The following is a 25,098-nucleotide window of genomic DNA, read 5'->3' on the forward strand; positions in this document are numbered from 1 at the left end:
GTGCGTGTTGCGTATAACCGAGCAGCGTTTTACATTATATATCCTTAGAAATGTAATAAATTTCAAGTTAACACTACACATGAAATGTCACATAAATGGCAAAGGAAAGCTAAATGGCGGAAGTACTGCGATTTAATTAGGCTTTAATGCCTATTTAACTGTGATTTAATCTGCGCAAAGTATTAATTAGTTCTAATTTCTAAACCAATTCCCGCACAATTAATATTGATACTGATAACCAAGTGATAAATAATGAAATAGTTTTTGTTTTAAAGCAACTTTAATTTATTATTTCTGTTATCCAACCCAAAACTCCCTTTCTGTTCTATTCGGAATACCAATTTCATGGATTCGTACTCAATCGCCTCACTGGGGACTCAAAGTCGAACAGATTTCAACCGTCTCTTGAAATCTGAAGCAGCCAAAGGCGCTTGGCTTATTTCCGTTTCCGCTTGCTGCCATATTTTCTGATCCCTCCTGCAAAGCAGCTCGCCATTTTTACCTCAGCAATGCAATTTTCGATTCAAAAAAAAAAAGAAGCCAAGCAGAAATCGCACGCTTGAATTTGGAAAAGGGGGATGAAATCGGGGGAGAATAAGGGGAATGGAAAATTCGAAGAGGAGAGGGCAAGGGTTGTGTGGTTTGGTCAGCAAAAACTGCTTTTCAGCTGCTGTTGTCGCTGCTTTTGTTGCGGCCATCCCATTGTGTCGCCGGAAATATTCAATTTTCAATTTTCATTTCGCTGGCCAGCAAAAATTGGCAAGCGAAAACAAAGGACGTGAATGGAGAACAGAGTGAGAAAATCTGCTAAGCTCATTGAAAGGGGAGGGAGAATGCTGAATGAAAGAAATCAATTCAATTATGTATTTTTTATACTTTTTTCTCTCTTCCTTCTCGCATTGCATTGTGCGGAATTATGAAGGTGAAATGGAAGGTGCAACCGTCACAGCAACTTAATCCTAATGAAACGTGCAACATGACTTCACAGCCACAATACAGATACAAACTGTCAGCTGACCATTGCAGCCATTGTCATCTTAACACAATTAAGCGCTCAACGGGAGCCTGGGGCAAATATAAATTTATTGAAATATTATTTATGACGTTGAAAATTGCCGGAAGCCGGCTTTAATCCTCGTTACTTACCAGTCAACTCCCAAGTCCCCTGCTGAGCCTGCCTCGGTTATCGTTTGTTTTGGCCATTTTCCAGGGTCATTAGCTGATGGCCATGATGATGATGATGATGGTGTCGGTGAAGCCGAGAACTTTGGCTGGCATGGGGCAACAAGGTCCTGGGAGGTGGCATCTCCAGCTGGGCGTCAGACCACAATCAAATTGGTTTTGGAAAACATTTTGTAATATAGGGATTATTTAAAAGGTAAAATTCTTTGGTTAGCAGCTATATTATCAACTAATGAGAAATGGCTTTCACTGTAAAATAAAAGATGAGAATAAAATAAAAAGCACGCAGGGATCAAGTCAATATGCGCATGGTACATTTCTGGTATCGTTTTTACATGCAATACTGGTGAATCAAGTATATATCAAGTCAGAATATAAAATATATATTGGTGTACAAAATAAAGATTACACTATAAACCCAAATATTTTACTGCAAACTCTTATACCTTTTTTTGAAAAAAAAAAACCTCTTTAAGCCCTTTATTAAGCTGACCTGCTGCAGTAGAACTATTATAAAGTGGATGACCTGTACTTGGGGCATAATGACCATCCTTTAGCTTCGGTAAACATTAAGGAGCGCTCGCAAAGTTGTCAATTGAGCCGCATTGCCACGGCTCGCTGACAGCCTGAGAGAAATATCTCCAAGCCACACACCCGGGCACTCATTAAATTGGCCCGAAGCTTTAAGCTGTTTTCGCTGAGTGCTCGGGATGTGCAGAAGATTCCGGAGACGGGAGCTTGTTTTAATTAAAATTTTAATTTAATTTCTTCCGTCTGTTATATATTTTTTTTCCTTTTTTTATTTCGCACACATTTCAAACGTGATGGGCGAACGCTGCGGGGGCCAGCCAGACATCAAGTGGCCGAAATTAAAATCTGCTGCAAACACTTGACACATGGGAAGAGTCGGAGGTTTCGTTGTCAAACTGCAAACTACATAAGTGACAAAAATTACGCATACGCACTGTGTGGCGCGGCTGCGAAAATAACACGTATAATGAAAGCAACCAGGGCGCAATATATTGAAGTGTGTGCGGGTGTCTGTGGGTGCTCATTAACACTTTGTCGAGTGGCGTGGCCCCAACTTGAAGTTTGTTTGGAGTGGAGAATACGAATACGAATACGAACTGAAAGATGAGCTCAGGCCGCGTGTGTGTGCAAACAGTAAATCACTGAAAATAGCTGGCAAAATAAATTCCACAAAGATTTAGTAAGACATAGACGTTGCTATCGTCCTCCACTCTTTTCTCCTCCATCACTTTTCACACTTCACGCCTGCTGCCAGAGAGAACAGTCCTACCTCCAAAAGTAAAACTACTTTAAATATTTTCGGCCTTAAACAATAGTTTTCGCAGTTAACGAAAAAGTATTGAAAATAAATAAGAAAATAATATTTAACTATAGAATGTATTTAGTTTTATTTAGACTATATAATTAGACTATAATCAAGTTTAAAAGTATGTAAATAAGATTAATATAAAGTTTCAAATATGTCATATTTAGAAAAATGTTCTTCTAGTACAATTAGGTAGAATCAAATACAATCTTCTAAAATTCGAATATTTATTAGTTTAAAAGCAGGTTCAACTTGACGCTTAAAAAATTCTGCTCTAAAATCTTTTATCAAGTATTGTTATTAAATCGTCAAAAACTGTTATCAAGTTTAACAAGTTCTTAAGTTTTTTGTTTGACTTTAAGAGCTTTGCCTGATAAACTATTAAAATATTTATAAATTTTAAGATTTTTTTCTAAATTTTATAGATCTTCCTTAGATTGTTAAAACAGACTTTAACTAATTGGACCTTTGACTGTATTTGCTGCTCAAACGGATGCCTACTTTTCGGTGCGGCTGACTTTTAGCAGTCGCTTGACACATGCAAAAGCCCAGACCAGACACAAGCACAGACGGCGAGTCCTTCGTGTGATATCCTCTTTTAGCAGGCAGAATTCAGCAAAGACACCGAGTGCCAGGCACTTGACGTTGACGAGCCTGTGGATAAGATGCCCTAGGCTGGGTAAAAACGAGTGGTGGAATGCGAGAGAGCACCAGTGGAGTGGGATGATGTTTTCGGAGGACCAGGAGCGATAAGCGAGCGGATAATGATGTACTGGAGCTGCAATCCACTGACAGTCGACAGTCATTGAGCACGCGGCGTATGAGTAATGCGCCATGTTAGTTAGTTAGTTGGGTTGGCTGCAGAGCTGCACGACTGCTCGACTGCCTTTCTGGCGAGCCGAAGGACGAATCCCCTCCTTTTGACCAGAAAGAATGATGCAATTTCCAGGCCACAATTTACCATTTTAATGGCCTTGGCAGTCGGACCAGTGGGCCGGCTTTGATGATGCACTTAACCCTCCGCTCCCCTTTTTTTCTTGCCTTATGCATGCGAGAAATTTAGAGTAAAGCACCTCATTAAATTGAAAAATGTCTACAATTTGCAGGACATTATGTCCCTTCGAAAAGTAGTCCATGTCCTCATTCGCTCTGTCTGTCGCTTCTGACCATCTCCCTCTGACCCTACAAATTGTTTAACTTCTCCACTTTTAAATCTCTTTTGGTCTGAACGAGCTCAATCTATACGGATGTGTATATGTATAAATTTGCAGTGTTAATGCTGCTTTATTAATGATTTTCTCTTTGGTTTACCTTTCAGCTTTCAGACGCGATTGCTGGCCAAGTACTGTGGGATTGGGCTAATAGAAATATGGCATAAAAAAAGTTTCAAAATAAAATTCTTAAGTATTGTGATAATTATAGTTTATCCCCAATATTAATATAATGTTGTATATCTTTAAAATTTATTTATTTGATATCATGATACCCAAAATTACTTTTTATAAGAAGGTTATAATTGTAAATATTTAAATATGTACATTGTACAACTTATTACTACTTATTATTCGAAGCACAAAAAAAGGAACTTAATGCTTTATGCCTACCTTTCTTTCTAATGTTTGCTCCCTATCCATTATTAATACTTCCTTTATTTTTAAAATAAATTTATAATAAATTCGGAATTTTTAATCCGAGTTTATAAGACTAAATTAATGTAACACTTTTTCCTTTTCTTTATATATTACTCTTTATATTTTGAAAAAACATATTATATCAAGTGGCCATAAACTTCAAATAAATTTTGAGCCAATGTGCGTTTGTGGCTTGTCATAAGGCAAAAGTTATTGGTGCAAAAATCCTGAGCGGCAGACCATTTTTTTCCCGATTTTGCGCTCGTTTGTAGCTGGGCGTACGTACTACGTAGGTACGTATGTATTTAAGTATGTTTGTGCGGGCAAGCATTTGTGTCAATGCATCGATAACCCGAGAACAAGAACGAAAACAACAACAACAACCGGGGGCCGTCAAAGGATCAGAGGACGACAGGATATGGAGGGATCAGGGTTGGAGGACTCGAGGGAGGAGCGACTGCAGCTCTGCAGTTGGAAAATCGAGCTCTGTCGGCTTTCTGCATTTACTCGCATGCATTATTGAGCATTAACCTCATTTCACGCAGTCAATTTACGGCATTAAATTCTCGTCTGGCCGGATCTACTCCTTCTCGGGGGCAGGGCAATGGCGTAAGGATTTAACGAGCTGTCGGGACACCCAGGATGCCAGGCTACCAGGATACCATCCCATCTGTAAGCCCGTTGATGATGATGATTTTACAAAACTAATTCGGTTTTGATTAGCCTGAAAACACTGGCATTTCTCCCCGGGGCAAAGTCCCCGGACTTAACAGTTATTGAAAGTATCTTAACTTAGCGTTAGCTGGTAATAATTAGGAGAACCCAAGGAATTGAAAACACTTGAGGTGCAAGTAGCGCAAATAGCTAGACTAAATAAGCTCATAAAAATCCAAGAAGATAACCCAAAGTGGAAACTTAAACAAAAAAAAAAGTATAGAGAAAACCCAAGGAGGGGTGGAAAATACAGCAGGAAAAACTAAGAGGTTGACAGCATCCTTACTTTTATTTTGGCCTATCTCGTTTGTGCCATTGTAATTGGATAATTAAAGAAATGTCTGGGCCACAAAAGCAGACAGAGAGAAAAGAAACAATAAAGAAAGAGACAGACGAAGAAATTAAGAAAGAGACGGCGACAAAATGGCTGCTCTCCGTTGGCTCTTTATGCTCTATAATGTGTGTGGAGGCTATTAAAAGCATCTAAACGTTTGCTAAAAATGCTAGTATAATTCACCACTCCAGACACACAAAAGTGTGAGAAGAATGCTTAGAGGGAGACGGGGAGAGTGGTTCAGAGAGAGACGGAGCACCAGGCAAAAACATGGCACCGTTTAAGTAGCCTTAGTAACAGCTACCAGCTGTTCTAGTCGCAGCGCGGGAAAAACCAAGGCGTGCAATAAAAACCCACTACCCACGTCCATACACACAAAATAAGCTGCTTTTCTATTGTCTCACTTACTTAATTTAACCAGCGCACAAAAAAGGAGATAAAAACTCGTGGAACGGGAAACAGCTGGGCCTTGAGTCCTGTTTACTTGTGGAGCTGAAGCCACAACTGTTTTTGACCAAATATGGGAGGATTTATTTAGAATTTTAATATCTTCCTTTTTTGGGATTTTCTGAATGACTCACCTGTTTGTAGGGCTGGTAAAACGATCTAAAGCATTATCGAAACTATCGATTGTTTTAAAATCTAGGAAATATGGACGGCTTGAACCCATTATCGCGGTAAAACTTAGATGGAATTTTTTAATTGATAAAATTTTTATTATTTTTAATTTATTTTATTTTTATTGAATTTAGTTTATTTTTTGTTTTTACCTATGTACGTTAGTATCGATAAGGCTAAACTATCGATGTTGCCCACTTTCGATATTCTCACATCCTTACCTGATTCATTCAAAAAATTTAGTTCCTATTTAATTAAAATATACGTAATATATTATAAAGGTGCTGCAGGATAATGCACTATTTACCAAAAGATTAAGAGGAGTATATCTTTTTCAACGTTTAAAATATCTTTACCAAGGGATCGACGTAATTCCATCTTTACATCTCATAAGCTGGGGATAACCTTTTGTATGGCCCCTGCATTCATCTGCTCGCTCTTTAATTGCCACATGCTGCAGAGATAGGAAAAATCACCCCCGGCTAATGGCCAATTGCCCTGGCAACATCATTTGGCTGCTGTTAATGGCCATGGTCAACACCCTGGCACCCATAACCAGAAGTCACTGGGAGGACACTTCAATTCCAGCTTCGAATGGGGAAATGGGGAGAACGGTGACCTGTGACCTGCGACCCTTCTTTAACCGGGGTCACCGATACCGGATATGACAACGAGCGGTTCCCCAACCATCGGCATTTTGGCTACATTCCATTCAAAGCAATTAAGTTATCGCCGTGTACTTTTTGCCCGGCAATCGCCTTCGCAATTGCCATCGTCATCAATCATCGTTTAACGGCGGAGATGAAAATAAAATGCCAAGCTTATGAGCGGAGCAACACCTTCAGCACGGGCTGCATAATTCATCGGGGGAAATGGGAAAACTTTGACTTTGGCGCGTGACTAAACGAGAAATGCAATGAACATACAATGCAAAAGGCCAAAAACTGTTGCCAACAAATGAGCTAGCAGCCAGCCAGGATAAAGGATAAACAGCAGCAGCAGCAGGAGCAGCAGCAACAGCCAGAGAAATAGAGAAACAGTACAGCCAGCAGCAGCATCTAGGACACTAAGTATGATTTATGCGGCGAGTCTCGCCATGGCAGTCAAATTGAAATTTACACCAGAACCTTGGCAACATGCCCCGTGAGCGGGGCTCAAATGAGTTGCAATCCTTGCAGGGATTGTCGCCTCGCGCAGAATGAAATGTGTAATATATACACATGCATTCAGAGAAAAAATTCAGGACGGGACGAGCGCGATAAATACAAGTTCTAAACTTTATAAAAAATTTAATAACGAACGAAATATAATCAAAACATGAATCTCTGCGACATTTCTTAATCTCCCTAAATAGTTTTTAGCTTTTTTACCTACCACTTCTTATTAAAAATTCAGAAACATCGTCCACAATTTCTTAACTTTTAAGGAAAGAAATAATTTATTGTTTAACGTAATTTATTAAAATAATGAATATATTCTTAGCATAATTTAGTATTATAATTTTGGAATATAATTTATTTCTTAGTGATTAACAAATAGTTTTACCAAAATTCTGATAATTGAGGAGGAAATACTTTTTTAAATACTGTTTGTTGAGAATTTTTTTTTATATTTGTTGATATATAAACGTTAGGTATCTTCTACAAATTATTGATATATAAACGTTAGGTATCTTCTACAAATTATTTAATGATTAAATTTTATAAATTCTCCTTAAATCCAATTGTAATTCTTAAGCACTTGGTATTTTCTTTTCAATTCTTAAGAGTGCCTGACTCTGAGTGTAGTTACAAAGTGAGACACAGATACAGATCATTATAAGCAGCAAATCTGTTGTCCCTGGGGACATGTGCTGCAGATTGGCTGGGGAATCGACCCTTTTCCTTCGCCGGAATCTTTCTATTTTCCTGCTTTGGATGCTGCCAGTTGCACTTCAATTTTCGTTTGTTTCGCCGGATTATCAGCCAAGCTGAAGCATGAAAATTTAATAATCCATTTGGCCCCGTTGCAGGCAGGAGGTCCTGCAGCCAGGACCTCCAAGCAGCTGCAACTCCTTTGAGAAGTTCGAGACGGCAGCGAGACCATGATAAATTCTATTTAATTTCTGGGCGAGAGATTGAAAAGGAATTCCTGGCGGATTTCTGATCTGATTGGGAAAGCGAATGATTTGGGGCACGTGAAACAGATTCTGCACTCCACACTTCGCTCCTCTGCTCCTCCATGAAATCCTTTAAAATTAATTGACTGTTTTGCAGGGCACAACTGTACCCTGTTTTATTTACCAACTAAGCGCCCACAGCAATGGTCCGAAACAGTTAAAACCCCAATCATGTACTAACAAAACCCCAAAAACTAAACTAGTTGCCACCCACCCACACCACCACCCACCATTCAACGTGTCATTTAACATTTTGGCTAATAGTCCGCACATTGTTTCGAGCTGTGTGCACTCTGGATTCTGGACTGAAACGAAACGACTGAAATTGCCAAATGAAGAAGAAAGAAAATAGCCAAAATAGCAGCTAAAACTTATTTCATATCAAAGCGTGTTGAAGGAGGGAAACACCGCGGGGGGGACATTAAAACCGCGCCAATTTTGGTCAACATGCTGAATGAACTGCAAAATCAACTCGCTTCAAAATGTGGTCGGTCAGCAGAGTGTGTTTATATGTATGTAGGGGTATAAATGGATGTGTGTGTGTGCGGTGCATCAACTGCAACGGGACACAACTAAAAATCAGTTTGCCCGATATTACGTATACGACGCGTGCAACGCTAAACGAGAATTAACATTTAAATGCCGCATCTATATCGTTACAGGTTTTTGTTTGCTCAGTTGAATGGACAGGGAATTGTTATATAAACGATGGTGCTCGTATGTGTATACACGGGTTTTATGCGGGCTATTCAACAACGAAACAATTGCGGAAAATTAGGAACGCACCTGTCACAAAAGATTCCGAAAATGTGGAAAAAAAATATACAAAATTTGTTTAATTAGATAGTCCAATAAATTGTATTAAAAATAAGGAATAATATTCTATTTATTCAATAATAAATTCTTAAAATTAGTGCAAAGAATGCGATAATGGTAAAAAGAAGTAGGCTTTTTAATATTTTTAAAATAAATTCGGACATTCTATGCACTTGTCCGTTTCCATATATCTTTCCTCCATACAACGACCCACTAAAATATTCGCACGATTTAGAAAAAAATCAAGGCTCTGCCAGACAATGAAGAGCAGAAGCTTGGACCAGCAAAGTTTTCGATTTGCCATTGTTAAATATTTCGAATCGAAGTCGAATATCATCAGTATCTTCCTAAATAGTCGACAACACTTTCGTCCTCACAGGTCTTAATGATGTAATTAATGATTCAAACGTTGATGGACATTTTTCATAGAAATCTAAATAAGGTGATTGATTAATATTTTATTCCCAAAAAGTTACTTCGTTTTCTTTGAACCAAAAATTTAACATAAACTTTCATTTTGTATTTATATATTTCATTCTCAAAGCATTTGCGAAACAAGTTCTTTCGATGAGAGTTTTAAGATTTAATTCTTCTTCTTTTGGCAGTGGCCATGTCTGTAGGTCCATCCCTTATTACACTGAATAGCGTCGGCAGTGTTCCAGTCCAATGCCACGAACATGCAGGCAATGAAGACCAGAAGCTTCTGACAGGAAAGTCCGTTAATCAGCATTGTGAAATTGATTTTTGTTATTTGCAATCAAAGCTTATGTAGACAAGTTCCCACTTGCCAATATCGCTCTAGATACTGAGTCCCCAAATCGCAGTTCCCGCCTTTATAGCGATTTCTAAAATTTCACATCTAATATTCTACAACACGAAGTGTTATATGCCAACACAAGTTGAACAAATTTATTGGCCGCGTGTTCGTGTTTTGTTTTAAATTTTACAATATTTTAGTTTTTTTTTATATTCAAGTGATCTTTAGAATTTTTAGTGCTAATTTTAACTATATTAGTCACTTGCTGTCAAACAATTGTATAAATTTTAACTCCGGGTCTCCACCTGTCAAATATGTATATTTATTTAAATTGCTACGTTTATAAATTTGGACTTAGTATTTCTTTAAGAAACTATAGAATGAAAATATGGAACATACAATAAAATATAGACATATGGACCGCGTATTTAAGCGTATTTAAATATATTGTATTCGTGCAAAAGTATGTAACAGGAAAAAGGAAGCGTTTCCGACCATATAAAGTGTATTCTTGATTAGGATCACTAGCCGAGTCGATCTAGCATTTCCGTCTGTCTGTCCGTATGAACGCTGAGATGCAGATTCTACATAAACATAATATTCCAGGAAATGTTTTTCCTCAAAATAATTTTCTGTCTAAATTCTAACCATTTTTGTGCTTATTCACGGTATTGTAAGTTTTTCCCTCCTTTTAAGTTGACTTAGTTACCCATCTATTCACTTTAGCAATTCCTTCATCCGTTTCCTGTTTCCATTCTCTGCGTTTTTCTTAGTTGTCCTTTTTTAGTTGACTTTCTGTTAACTAAACTTATTAAAGTATGCTTGACATTCACTGATTCTGATTCGGATTGTCTGCTCTGTTTGTGTTAGCTTTGTTCATTGTCAGTCGGGCTGTGCCTCACCTATATATAATAAAATATTTCGCATCTTGTCAGGTTCAGGACCCAGACTCAGAATCAGATTCAGCTTTAGCTTTGACTGCAGGAACTAGACGACAAATTGTCGCAGGAACAAAACTTCGTTTGCCTTTCAACTCGGCAACCAAATCCTTGACAGGCTTTCGCCAGCCCCTCATCCCTTCCCTTCATCGCCCCCTTTTCCATTGCATTTGATTCAATTTGCGCAGAGCAAAAGTAAATCAACAAAAAAAATGGAGAGGAAAATGGGAAAAATAGGAAATGTTCGTATTCCATAAATTTGCTGGCACTTCAATCTCTGGTGCCTCCTTTCGCCCCTCACTCTCTGTTGTTCTATGCTCTATTTATAAAATTTAACATTCCGTTCCTGGTTCCATGGTTTCTTTTTTATTTTGTCTATATTTTTTTTATATATTCTTTTTTTTTTCAGCCGGCTGTGCCAAGTTTTTGCGGCTTCATTGTCAGTTCTTCCATGTCTCGTGCTTCTTCTCCATTTCTTCCAACTGCCATTGCATTACGTTCCTCGTCCATTCTATTCCCATCCCTTCCACTCCCCTCCCCTTTCCCTTCCGGGTCTCTTGTGTTTTTAATAATGCATAATTTGTTTTATAACTAGATTCGGTTTCCCCCATCACAGCCCTCGCCCCATTTTATCTATGCCATATATATTGTGCATACTATATAGGAGCAATGAAAAAATATTTTAATCAAAGTGAAAACAAAGCATTCCATTGTTAAAAGTTATTAAAAATGCCTCGCTTTGTTAGGGATTTTTTCTGGTCTAGCTTCATTTTCTAAAGTGCCCCGGGAGGGAGTGTGAAAAAGAAAAGCTGGATGAGTGAGGAACTCCAAGTGCTGGACAACTATTGCCTAAGCGAGCTTGAATAATGCTGTTATAGCAAGAAATTAGATACTGTACAACTGCATCGTTAAAATATAAATTTAAATACCTTCAAATACATTTTAAGCAATAAGAAATTTAAGAAAAATGTTTTTAGAATTATAGATTTTCCATTAAAAACTTTCTATTAAATTCCCTTAGGCAGGTGAAGAAAGTTATTACCAAATTATGGTTTTGACTTTATGAAGGGTGTTCCAAACCCCTTTTCCCCTCAGGGGCACACTTAAAATGTCATTACCCTTCGTGGCAATTTGGTTTTCGCTTACAGTTGGGAAAGGTTTTCCTTTTTGTCTCTTACTTTTGTTGTTTGGGAACAGGAAAACTCTCATAAAAAGCCGAAGTGAGACATAATAATAAAGCAACAAAAGACAATTCAGCTCGTAAAAATACAAAATAAATGTTATAAATGTAGCCATAAAAATTACAACAACAAAGGTGGGGTCACCCCCCTCGGGGGTTTATCTTTTTTTTGGCAACCTCTGGCAGCGTAAAATATTTTTAACTGATTGATACGCGGGGGTGGTGGGTGGTAGGTCGTATGTGTGCCAAGTTGTTTTTGTCACGCAACACACACCTACACAAACACGCAGGTGAAGTGACATTAAGGGGGTGAGAAGAGGAGAAGAAAAGAGGGGAAAGAGAGTGGGAGACCATGACGAGTGACGCCGAAAAAGAGGCAAACACTCACACGCAGACAGACGCGCGTGAAAACAAATGAGAAAAAATATGTTACAAAGTGTCGCACATGACACACACTCACTCACACCCGCACACGCAAACACTCTCGGCCACACACACAGGACCTTGTTTGCTTCTCAACAAAAAATCCCCTAAAAAAATGTATCACGGATGTATTTTTATTTAAATAATAAATATTCCTATATATTTATTTAAATATATAATATATACATGTTATTTAAGTAATAAATATATCTTTATTTAAGCAAATAAATGAATAGGCTTTAAATATTTTTAATTCGGAATTGCTTATTTAAACTAATGTAAAAGTTAATTAAATATTATAAAAGTAAAAAAATATATATTATTTTTAATTAGGCTATTAATTATCACCCAGTGAAAAACATTATATTTTACTCAAAAATAATAAAATATTTTATGAAGCAATCGCTCTACAGACTTGCTATATTTTTGTTCTCAGTGCACTGGCTCAGTTGCACACCTACAGGAGCATGCCACTTGCTCGCCTCGTCATGTCCTGGCAGCAACTTTTACATTGTTTGGCTTCGAGCGTTGTGCCATTTTTACTTTGGCTTTCATTTCATGGAGAAAAGGGGGTTTGGTAAAATAAAAAGGGTGAAAGGGGCTAAGAGTTGGTGGGGTAACTGGGGTTCGGGGGCAGATTGGAAGGGGTTCTTGGGTAGGTGCCGCTGCCGCTTTTGTGTCATCCTCGTCGACGCATTCGTGTCAAATTTATTTCTCCTGCCTTCTTTTTTTTTGCTTTGTATTTTAGTGTAATTTTGTTGATTACAACGTTGTTGCCTTTCTCCGTGGCATGACATCGTTGAGTGTGTAATTTATTTGGAGTGATCCTAAATTATACATGCATGTGCGTGGCGTAACTGCCAAAGATATGGCCAGGAATATCGTTAAATTGTATTTAAATTTAGGGTTGATTTTTTGAACCATCCCCGATTTTGTTATTACGGGGAAATCTGAAATGTTTTATTAAATGTTTAATAAATTCCGAAAAATGCTACCATAAATTTAGGATCTTTAAACAGTTAATATTTATTTATAAAGTACATTTAATATATTATATTTCGTGTATTATATTAATTTTATAAATTATTTATATATTTATTTTATATTATAAAATGTAGTGCTTTTTAGATTTTTCGACGTCCTAAAAAATAACTTTGATTTGATAAAGGCACAAAGGAGCAAAAAGGCAAACACAGAAAAGTATGCTACACTTTCGTTCGCCTTCCACCTTCATTACGCTGTCCTTTTTATCATCGCCCTTTTCTTGCCCCTTGGCTAACGATTTTACGGCCACATTATTGCTTTTTATGACGGCACAAGGGAAAGTCATGTTTCCAGCTTGTTAATATAAAAATTGCGGTGGAACCACCGAATTCTGGCACCACCCGCGGCCAGACTCAACGCCAAAATGTCTAATGAAATCTAATAAATTAAAGAGATTTATACAAAAGCCGTTTGCCCATGGCTTTGCTCCCTTATTTTCAGCTCAACCAGATATTCCCCCTATATTGTATACATATATTTTTCCGCTTTCCTCCTTGCCAGCGGCCTAATTTCGTGGTTGGCATAACTTACGTTATGTTCAAAGCTGGACGAAGGAAAATTATTGGCTTTACAGCAGAGTGTAAATTCTTTGAATAACAACAAGTGCGAAGGAAGAACTTTTCCCCCTTTTCCCGCCACTTGTCACACTCTATTGTCTTTTGCTGTGAATGAAAACCCCAAGGAAGTCAAAGCAGATAAAAGATGTCGGATAAGAAGTTAAAGTTTTCCCTAAACAATCAAAACTCGAAACTTAAATCAAAGTCAAAGCTTCAATAAAATGTTTTATTTTATCACCCCACTAAATTCAATTAAAATGGCTATAATATTCTCTTTTTTATGCTCCTCTTCTGTCGTTGTGTGCATAAAAGTTTAATTGATTTTCAATGTTTATTCGGCAATGAAAGAAAAAGAAATAAACAGCATTAGATGGCGAAAAACGAAGGCGAGCTGTGGCCATAAATTGAAGTGGCAAAACTGTGCCAGAGTCAGTTGGAAAATTTAATCAACCTTGGTGTGACAATCCTGGAGAGCATAATATTTGGAAGTGGGTCCCTAGAGCCACTTTCCTATAAATCTTGTGCCGCTTTGCAAGGTGCAAAATTGTATACATAAAATACTTCTACGTAGTCGCATTCGTTGAGGTAATGTTTTAAAAATGATTTATGGATCCGCATCCCCACATCTCGAGAGGCAGAATGGCGAAAACAGAGCGGAAGGAAGGAAGGATGGGGCATGTGTGAGGATCGGAGGAGAGTGCGAGGAGCTAAAGGACCCAGAACCCAGAACCCAGGACCTGGCACCTCAAGTGCTCGGCCAGCCATGCAATTACATATATCAGGGAACAACTCGCTGCGGGGTGGCCCGGAAAATAAGGAAGCATCCCTTGTTATTTTTGTGCATGCTACAGCAGGGGCGAATGCATAAATTATTTAAAATTACCCGCCAGCAGCCAGAAGACTCTTCAGCTCCCGTGGAGCAAGCTGAACCTTGTAAAGTGCGTGTTACATTGAACAAATAATATTTGGAGTGCAATAAATAGATGATAAATGTCTTAAAGGCGACCGAAGAGTTCCTGCAGAAAGTTAATCAAAGCGTGTGAGAAATGGCCTTCTCTTAACGGAGGAACTGCACAGTTCAAAGGTTTAAGTGTCTTCGCGAGGAGCAACTTTGGTTGGCATTTAATAAACAAAGGGCTTCGGTGTTCATTAATCATGGAAGGAAATATTTTCCCCTACTCGAAAACTAAATGAGTTACTGGATAACTTATAATAGCTACTTTTCCTAAACCCTTTTGTCTGCCTAGGAATTTCCTTCATTGTGATTATTCAACATTTACTTTAAGAGTTCTCCTATCAATTTGAAATAAAATTTGTGTACAATCATCCTCTCAAGAATGATATTTATTTTGGGTTTTTAATCAAGTCTAAAATTAATAGCTAATATGATTAGGTTTTAATCTGAATTCGGAGCCGATAAAGATTTCCTTCTCTACCACCAAAGCTGATTTCATCAGCATGTAATGAAGATGCAAAAGGCTGCAGAAGGCGAAGGCAATGCGAAAGAGGAGTCTTCTATTGGGGGTAACCAATCCAAGGACCAATAGACTCTTTTGAAAGCAACATCGCCTCACATCCTGACCAAAAGTGTCCGTATCCTGGACCCTCCATCGGAAGTCCTTCCGTTCCAACCAGCCATGAGTGGCCAGGATCTCCTCAAACTGAAGTAACTGGGCCAAGTGCATCCAGGAGGTGTTCTGCGGAGCACCAGAGTTGACCACCAGTTCATCCAGGGTGTGCAGGAGGGATCGCAGATTATTAACGATCACCCCGATCTGCAGGATCCTTCGCCACTCGCCACTTGAAAAGGTGTAGATGGTGCTCAGGTTGTAGAGAACGATCAAAATCAACTGGGGACTCAGGCAGTCGATCATTTCCTGGGTCACCTGAACATAGGATCGATGGAGTCGCTGTAGGAAAAGATGGCGCTTCTTCAACCTTCGTATTGCTCCAAAATCCGATCGCAGGATCTCCAGGCAGAGCTTCTCATCAATGGCTGCCATTTCGATGTTCACCATCTCAAAGGATTTGAGCAGAATTGAGAGTACAATGCCAATCAGATGCGAGGAGACATCCATTACCCAGATGGCCAATGAAACGGGCACCACGAAGAACACAATGAAGAGCAACTTCCAGCTGGTGTCCCTGGGACCCAGGAGACCCTCGTAGAACAACCGAAAGGTAAGCAACTTGACCAGCAACTGGAGGACCAGCGACCAGGACAATCGCATCTTTCGTCTAGTCACCCGGTAGAGTTGCGGTGAAAGTCGCAGGATTTGATTCACCAGCCTCGTTCGCTCCTCAATCACACTTCTTGGCTGGACCAACAGGCAGCAGATGAATCCCAGCAGTTGGATGTGAAGCATCAGGGGATACGGGTCCAGAAGGGCCAAAGTGAAGAAGAAGGCGCACCAAAGGCCAATCATCCTCGAAACGGTGACACTGTAGTAGGTCAAACGCATCTCGTTGCGGGTCTCCTCGTAGCGGATGCGCATCAATCCCAGGTAATGGAACTGCGCCAGGTAGAAACGCAGCAGGAGGAGCACGTGCTGGCTGATGTAACGGTTGCTCAGGCGAAGCGAACGCCACGGGGCCATCGATGAAATGAAATGGATCCCTTGACCGGATGGTCCCCGTCCCCGAAAGTATCCCTCTGTTTCCCCGGAATAATGGCCATCGTTAGGTTGGTAATGCTCGGAATAATGCCCCTCTGATGTTCGCCAATTAGGAATGGTCTGTGATGGGGAAAAAAATATAGAACCAGTTCTCGAGTTACCTATGCAGTCTCCTATTTTATATTTAAAATAAAAAGGAATCAGTTTCTGTTGATTAAAAAAAATCTCTAGAAAGGAAGTCTGAAGAACTTTAAAATATACTTAATATTTTAAAACAAATTGGTTAACGAATAAAAGTAATATTTAATTTAATACAGGGCCTCATTTCAATCAAACTAAAATGATAACAATAATTAGAAATTGTTAGTAATAAATATCTTCATTTAACATTAATTTTGTTTTCATTTCTTTGAGCTCTCTATTTTGCTACAAGACCTATTAAACATTTTCTGTCTTTTCGAAGATCTTGACAAAATTAAATATCTAAAGCATCCTCTTTTATATAATTATATAATAATATTATAAACCTTATAATTATAATTTTTAAACAAAATGATTAAATGCCATTTTAATTTTAATTTAAAATAAAAATGGTAAGTAACAAACCTTAACTTAAATAAAGATTATTAAAATGTAAGTATATCAATTTGGAATCATAAAAGGAAATAAGACCAAATTGTACCTTAAAATTCCCATGCTTATTTGCTTTCAACAGCCATTCAAATCGAGTCCAGTGCTTTTCATATTCGTTTTTATCTTTTTTTCGTTAATGAATACTTCCCGAAAGTGCAGCAGCACTACAAACTTGTTGAGGAAGGCCATGGCAACCAACTACGGATATTAACCGGGATACAAAACCCTACTCAATGGCAATGGCCCCCATGGCCAAGAAGATTTTAGCTGGATGTACTCCGGCATTCTTGCACTTCATCAACACAATTTGTTATGCAATTAATTTGAGTGGCAAAAAGTGAGGAACTTTGTTTGAAGGCGCCAAATGGCCAAATGGCTGATGGAGAATGGCGAGTGCTGGATATGAAGTCGGGTAAACAAGTTTTGCATAATTTCCATAAAATATTTCATAAACAACTTGGAAAAATGGGAAAAAGCTAAGAGAAAAAAGGAAAAAAATGAACCAAAATAAAGGCAAAAAAGAAAAGTCCAAAAAGAAAACAAGGCAAACTCGCAGCGGTAATTAAAAAGTTCACAAAAGAGTCTCGGGCAGCAGGGACTTTGGAAAATTGCTACCCAGAAGAATCCCGCCGATGACAAGGCACAAAACTTGCCGATTGAATGCGAAATGTGGCCCTATCCCGACTCCAACCCATCGACAATTCAAATAAATTAAAAAGGAACTGCAACTCGTTGCCAAGTTTGTCACCGCAGAAAAATAATACGGAAAAAATGTTATTTTATATATATAGTCTACATATATATATAGGATAGATATTAAAATATGTAGATGGGTAAAAAACAGCGCACTGAAGGCTTGGCAGGCACCGCAAACTGCGGTTACTGTGGCTACTCTGGTCAGTGCTTGTTACTCTTGCACTTTTGTTGTTATTTCTGCGGTGGTTGTCCTGCCAGCACTGCATCCTTATATCCTGGCATCCCTGCATCCTTGCGAAGTGTCACTGCTCATTATTGTCCATCGGAAATTGGAAAAGTTTCCTGCCTTCTCCTTGACACTTCGCACTTTGCATTTACCTAACCATAAATATGCGATATTCTCAATAAATCTTCTGTATTTATAAATCAAAGGCACGTGCGAACTCGTAACCACAGAAACAGGAATTTATTTTTAGCCTTTTGTCAGCTATAAACGGAATTTTTGGAGTAACACAGATAAGAGGATTTAAGAGGTGTTAAATATTTACCACAATTTGCGTTATTTTGCAACTGGACCAAAACAGCTGACAGCCGAAGAGAAAGCTCTCTCTGTAATATTGTTCCTCTTTCAACCAAATTTACCCCTTAACCCCTAATAACCGCTCTCTCTATTTTTGGGACATAAGGGGTGGCTTTTTGAAACGGTTTGGATTTATCTAAGCGGTTCGAAAGCGGAGAAATGCGACGTTTTTGTGGGTAGCAAGCAAACAGATTGAAATGAAAGTAAATACTATCAAGGTATTTAGCTGCTATCGGCTATATCCCGACGCAGCCAATCGACCAAGGAATCCCTGGCGCATTCCGCCTCCGCATCCAGGCAGAACAACTTGCAAATGTCCTCCAACCAATTGCCGATAATATAGCGTTTAATGCAGGGCATCACTCCCAGTTCTCGGAACACTTTGAGGCAGTAGAGTTGCAGGCGGGGATTGTCAACCGTCGACTCCATCAGACGACCCACGTAACAGGGCAATTGGGTGAACTCCCGGCTGCGCCACAAGGCCCGTTTGCTGTGTAGGCCATTTAGCAGGGCCAAAACCGTATATTCCCAGTTTTCCACCTTCTGGCGGGGCAGCAATTTCCTTGGGTTTTCATAAGGCTGGCAGAAGACATCGTACAGCAGTTTCACACCATCCACCGCATCGAATCGACGTTGACCCTCCGCACAGCAAAGTAGCAAGGCGAATGCCTTGGTGGCCATGTCCCAAAAGTTGGCCAAACGATTCAGGATCCTCGAGTGTAGCAGCTCGAAAAAACCCAATTCGATTCCCTGCTCGGGCGCCACTTCGAGCAGATGACAAAGATGGTGCCACAAGTGAATGGGATAATGTGGACGGCAGGGATCCTGCTTGAAAATGTCGGCCAGGGCTGAAAAGTTCTCAGGATCCTCCAAGAATATTCCCAGAACTTAAAGGAAATGTAAATAAGATATATTTAAAATATATCAAGCTAACTCACCCTTCGGTTTCCCCGTCAAATTCCGCAGAATCTCTGAAGCCAGATCATCTTTATTGCTCTCCTGATTTTTAATTATTTTATAAAACTCGATCCTCAAGCATTTGCGGTTGGCAATATTTTCTGCTCCATCAAAATTGCGCGATAGTATATCTATGATAAAAAATAGTAATGTTTAAAACAAAGTAACAACCTTCATATAATCCTCAAATCACTATAAATTTTTAGATACATCTCTCCCTCCCGATGTTCCTCTTTGTGAAGCTTTAATCTCATCCGCATAAAGGCATTTTTTAACCTATTAAAGAAAAGGGAAACTTGATAGATCGGTAAAAAACCAAGGAGATCCTAACCCACTTTCTCACAATATCCATTTCAGTAATGGCCCTCTGGGCATTTAGAGGGTTCAAGAGGAACTCGGATAACGAGACGACTGCTTTCCAGTGGGTCAGGCGAACATCACTGTCCAGTTCCTTCAACAATTTAGGCAGTGCAAACCAACCGTAGGCCAATTGAGCCCTGTCCTCCAAATGAGTGGAGGTCGATGTGCAGCAATACGGGAGGCATTTACACATATATCGCTTCTCCATGGCCTCTGTCCACTCTAAAATATATAATTGGTTAATATCTGATGATCAGATTTACCCACATTCCATGTTTACCCTTATTCTGCTGGCTGTTTATGGTGGTCGGCTTCAGCACATCCTTGATCTCGTGTTGCAAGAAGTGATTGCGATATCTTGCCAGCTGCTCCCACATTTTAACTAAAAGAATTATTTACTTTGGGATATATGTAAATAAAATACAATACGTGTTAAATGTCAGATATATTTTGGTTTGGGCAACTAAAATAAATGAGTAGGTTTTTTCCGGTTTTTTTTTTGAGTAATATAGGTTCACAACTAAGTGCAAATTAAATTATGGCATAAATGGTATAAATTATAGACTTTAAAAGCGCACATTTCTTTCCAAATTACATAATATTAGTCCTAAACTCGTCATTAAAGTACCGTTATACAAGAATTTGGCAGAACTTCCATAGCTTAACAGTGCAATGAGGTGACAACTCTGGTTTTGAACGGTCAAACATCCACAAAGTGGTTGAATTGTAGAAACCTTTGACAAATGATTTGGAATATAAAAAAAATTCAGCAATTCAACAGCTTAGGGAACACCGTAATTATTTTTCAGTTTCTGAAAAACTAAAAATCCCAAAATTTCGCTTGGAAAAACCGAAAATCGTCTAGGGAACTCTGGTGGTTGGCGTCTTCGGTGGCCAATTCAGCCCTGGGTTCGGGACTCTGCTAGAACAGCTGGCCGTCTGACCACAAACTCGAATCGCATATTTTACGCATATTTATAACCTATACGACGGAAAAAACGGATACAATAGAATATATAAATTCACGTGCAACGCATTTCGCAGCGAGTGACTACCCGAGCGCGCCCTCAAGTCGGCCAAGGCCCAGCAACTGTTCGCAATGGTGAAGAAGCGTCAGACGGACAACCACGACCACGCGAGCTCCACGGACTCGGGGGATGAGGAGCATCTGCACCAGCGGAGCAACCCGCTCGTCGCCGCCGGAGAGGCGGACGGAGGAGCCACGCCCAGCGCCGCCAGCTGCCAGCACATCAAGAAGGCGGTGGACGCCACGCGGTTGAGGCGTCTCCTGAAGTCCACGGGCCTCGTCTACGAGTGCTCGCAGTGCCAAAAGCTGGGCAAGAAGGGCGGATCCACCGATGGATCTGGCGGCGAGCCCGGCGACTTTGAGTTCGACAGCACGCTGTGGCTGTGCCTCAAGTGCGGCAGCCAGCTGTGCGGTCGGGCTCATCACAAGCACGCTTTGGAGCACTACCAGACGCCCCACTCGGATTCGCATGCTCTGGCCATGAACACGCGCACCTTCGACATCTGGTGCTACGCCTGCGACACCAAGATCGGCTCCAATCTGCGCAAGAACCTGCTGGAGTGCGTGGAGCTGGTCAAGCGACTGGCCCAGATGCCGCCCACCATCAGCAACATCGAACAGAAGATCAAGTCTACGCTGGAGCACCTCACGCCCATGGTGCCCATAACAGGGGGATCTATAAGCGACGGGGGAGGCGGCGGAGGTCGGCAGGTGGCCATTCCGATGCCACCACCACCGCCGCAAAACTCAGGTGTGCCGGGAATGGCCAAGAGGATTACCAACCAGCCGGTGGAGCGGCGACTGCTGACCCTCGAGATGCCGCGCAACGAACTGGAGCGACTGCCCAGGGTGCGGGGATTGACCAACCTGGGCAACACTTGCTTCTTCAACGCGGTGATGCAGTGCCTCGCCCAGACGCCATTCCTACTCAGTGTGCTGAGGGAGCTGTCGGAGCCAGGAGAAGAGTAAGTTGGGTTCAGGGTTCGGAAAATAACACACTCTGTAAAAAACTTTCGTTATTAACATGTTAAATGTCAAAGTGTTAAGTTCAAAAAAAGTTATTGACATGTGTGTAAAAAATTGTAGCTTACATATGTTAGAAACATAAATAACACACACAGTTTATTTGTGTTATTTAGACGATGTGTTTTTTACAGAACGTGTTTTTAACACAATGAGCTTTTGACATTAAAACGCCAGAAATATATACTTTGAAACGGTTTAAAATAACAATTAAGATATATTATTCTTAATTTTCCTTTCGATTCGTTTTATGTCCATATAATGTAATTTTCATTTGTGTTAGAAACACATTGTGTAAAAAACACGAGTGAGCTGTGTGTGCTAACAATTATTTTTCACATTTCAACACATGTCAAAAACTTTGCTCACACTGTAAAATACAATTTTACATGTTTTTAACATGTGTGTTAAATTCCAAGCCCCGAATAATTATATATATCTAACTGGATCTCCCTCCTGCAGATTCGTTCTACCCGGCGGCACCTTTAAACTAAAAGACAAAGGCGACATTGAGCTGCCCATGATCAAGGGCAGCCTCTCCTCTTGGGGCGGACTCACTGCCGCTTTGGCCAATGCCCTCGAGGAGCTTCAGGCGGGCGGCAGCGTCTTCACGCCCAGCCGACTCTTCGACAAGTTGTGCCTGAAGTGTCCGCAGTTCACGGGCGGCGATCAGCACGATGCGCACGAGCTTCTGCGCCAGCTGCTGGAGAGCGTGCGGAACGAGGATCTAAAGCGCTACCAGCGCGTGATCCTGCAGAGCCTGGGCTACAAGGACCAGGACATCAACAGCGTGTCCGAGGAGATGCGGCAGAAGTGCAAGATCTACGGCAATCAGGCCGGCGACCGCATCTTGCGCCCGGAGCAGGTCTTCCGCGGCTTTCTCGTGTCCACGCTGACGTGTCAGGACTGCCACAGCGTCTCCTCGCGGCACGAGTACTTCCTGGACATGTCGCTGCCCGTGGCGGTGGAGAAGCCCCAGCCGCCTCAGCGCCGAAAACCCAGCCCGGAGCTTTCTCTCGTGGCAGCTGGCAGCTCGACCACCAGTCAGCCGGCGATTAACACCAAGTTTTCGGATGGTAGCGTCAACTTTACTGCCGCGCCCTCGTCCTCCTTCTTCCTGCACGCCGATCAGGAGGGATCGCTGGGCCCCTCCAAGTCGCAGGTGAAGAAGGAGAAGGAGCGCGAGCGCAAGGCCAAGCGGGCGGCCAAACACCAGCGCCACAAGCAGGCCCAGAAGTTGAACTTAAAGCTGAACGGGAATGAGAGCGGAAATGGTTTGGCTGACAACGGAGAGCCAAACGCTTCGTCGGCCAGTGGAGCTCAGGGAGCCGGCGATGGCCAGCCCAATGAGGGGTCCGAACAGCCCAAGGACCAAGCCGAGGACACCACCTCGTCCAGCGTGACTACCTCGGAGCAGTCCGATGCCGATGTGGAGGACAATCTGGTGGAGGACACAGCCAGCGGGAAGGCGACCAAGGAGTCGACAGCTCAGCCCAAGTTCTTCACCGACAGCAACGGCAATGCCCAGCCGTTGGGTGAAAAGCGCGACGACACGCCGGAGCACATGGACAAGGATTCGCTCGAGGAGGAGGAGAATGGTGAGTTGTTAAAGTAGTTTTTCTAGTAGAAAAGCCCTGCATAAATGGATTCAATGAATTATTTGAAATTTTTTTTGTTTTATATGAATGAATTAATTAGAATTTTCAATTTAATAGAATTGAATGAATTTGAATTTTTAATAGAAGAATGAATGGCATGAATTCCGAAATAATTCAAACGACAATTTCTTTTGAAGAAGAATGGGCCATAAATCTGCCTGAATTTTATTTACTAAGCAGTTTACATTGATTTGTTAAAAATTTGCCACTTTTTGTTTCCAAAAGAAGAAACAAAACAAAATCTGGCAAATTCAAAAAATTTATAAAAATTATTCATTTATGCATTCAATTCGAAATAAATTCAATTCAATTCAACATTCAACATTCAATTTATTTCACATAGAATTGAATTAAACAAACCAGAAATTGTATGGCATACTATGATGAAACAAAAAGTGAATGATTCACAGCAATATAACCAATATTTCGCACTTTTCCAGACTCCGGCATTGCCAACAGTCCCGCACCCACTGCAACCAATATGATAGCCAACAATAATTCGGGATCGGGAACCGGATCGTCTGGATCTTCGGCTGCTCCAGAAGAAACCTCTGCACCAGCGAGCCTGGTTAGTGCAGGCCTCTCGGAGAAGGGAGCCTCGCTGATCCGCCAGATCTCTGTGGGCGCCGAGCAGGCCAATGGAACCAATGGAGCAGCAGCAGCAGCAGAGGAAGGAGAGCCTTCTAAAATCCAAACCCAAGCGGAGGTTCAGGCCCAAGCCTTAGCTCAAGCCCAAGCCCAAGCCCGAGCGAAGCGTGTGCGCACGCAGAGCTACTCGGATTGGAGCACCACAATCGCACCGCGCTACCAGTGCGAAGATGGCGAGTGCTCCGTGCAGTCCTGCATGAACAACTTCACGGGCGTCGAGCTGATGACGGGCCAAAACAAGGTGGGCTGCGACAGCTGCACGTTGCGCATCAACGGCAGCGATCCTAAGGCCAAGTCGGTGAACACGAATGCCACCAAGCAGCTGCTGGTCTCCAGCCCGCCGGCGGTGCTCATCCTGCACCTGAAGCGCTTCCAGCTGGGACCGCGCTGCATCTTCCGCAAGCTGACACGCCCCGTCAGCTATCCGAATTTGCTGGACATTGCCGCCTTTTGCGGATCCAAGGTTAAGAATTTGCCCAACATCGATCGCAAGCAGAAGAAGCTGCTGTACGCTCTCTATGGCGTGGTGGAGCACTCCGGCGGAATGTACGGCGGCCACTACACGGCGTACGTGAAGGTGCGGCCCAAGGTGACGCCGGAGGACAAGAGGTGGCAGTTCCTGCCGCACGGCAGCAAGGCGGAGCTCGATCAGGACGATGACCAACTCAAGAAACTGGAGGAGCTGCTGGCGAAGGAGAAGGCGCGAGATTTGCACTTGCGGGCGATGGACGACAGCGATGACTTTACCAACTCCAGCAGCAACTCGTCCACCTCCGACGAGGTGGATGCCCCGCCCACGCCGCTGGAGGAGCAGCCGTCGTCGCCGCAGGAGGAGGCCGCCCATGTGCAGGCGCCGCCCGGCAAATGGTACTACGTGTCCGACTCGCGAGTCCAGGAAGTCAGCGAGGACACGGCGCTGAAGGCCCAGGCCTATCTGCTCTTCTACGAGCGCATTTACTAAAAGAGGGGACTTGAAAAGAGCAGAGGAGCAGCCAACTTGATTAGGATATTCTTCAGATATACGTTAATTAATTTCCATTTTTTTCGCTGGGTTCGGGTGTTTATCTATCACCCCTTCAAAAACAACTTTGATTTATTATGTTTTTAAAGTGCATTTCTGCAATGGTGGCCAACTCCGCAATGAATAATAATAAGAACAGAGTCCTATAAAATTGCTCTATATTTTGTTTTGACTTGAACGATGACTTTGAAT

The 25,098-nt window shown here is 41.3% G+C and overlaps 3 protein-coding genes across 3 annotated transcripts; 1 reads left to right on the forward strand and 2 right to left on the reverse strand.

The window, feature by feature from the left end:
• Window positions 1-15,061: 15,061 nt before the first annotated feature.
• Window positions 15,062-16,285, reverse strand: Grl58a (Gustatory receptor-like 58a). The gene has a single exon (XM_017141234.2). The coding sequence runs from the start codon at window positions 16,283-16,285 to the stop codon at window positions 15,062-15,064; it is 1,224 nt and encodes a 407-aa protein (XP_016996723.2).
• A 2,036-nt stretch (window positions 16,286-18,321) lies between these two features.
• LOC108057113 (uncharacterized) lies at window positions 18,322-19,976 on the reverse strand. Its single transcript, XM_017141241.3, has 5 exons — window positions 19,810-19,976; window positions 19,505-19,751; window positions 19,363-19,445; window positions 19,151-19,300; window positions 18,322-19,099 (listed from the first exon to the last, which is right to left on the reverse strand). The coding sequence occupies exons 1-5, from the start codon at window positions 19,904-19,906 to the stop codon at window positions 18,435-18,437; spliced, it is 1,242 nt and encodes a 413-aa protein (XP_016996730.2). The 5' UTR covers window positions 19,907-19,976; the 3' UTR covers window positions 18,322-18,434.
• Window positions 19,977-20,332: 356 nt separating this feature from the next.
• Usp16-45 (ubiquitin specific protease 16/45) lies at window positions 20,333-25,057 on the forward strand. Its single transcript, XM_017141302.3, has 3 exons — window positions 20,333-21,521; window positions 22,042-23,177; window positions 23,678-25,057. Exons 1-3 carry the CDS (start codon window positions 20,629-20,631, stop codon window positions 24,844-24,846), a joined length of 3,198 nt encoding a protein of 1,065 aa, XP_016996791.3. The 5' UTR covers window positions 20,333-20,628; the 3' UTR covers window positions 24,847-25,057.
• The last annotated feature ends 41 nt before the right edge of the window (window positions 25,058-25,098 follow it).

Source organism: Drosophila takahashii, chromosome 2R (assembly GCF_030179915.1).
Source record: "Drosophila takahashii strain IR98-3 E-12201 chromosome 2R, DtakHiC1v2, whole genome shotgun sequence".
Classification (NCBI taxonomy): Eukaryota; Metazoa; Arthropoda; class Insecta; order Diptera; family Drosophilidae; genus Drosophila; species Drosophila takahashii.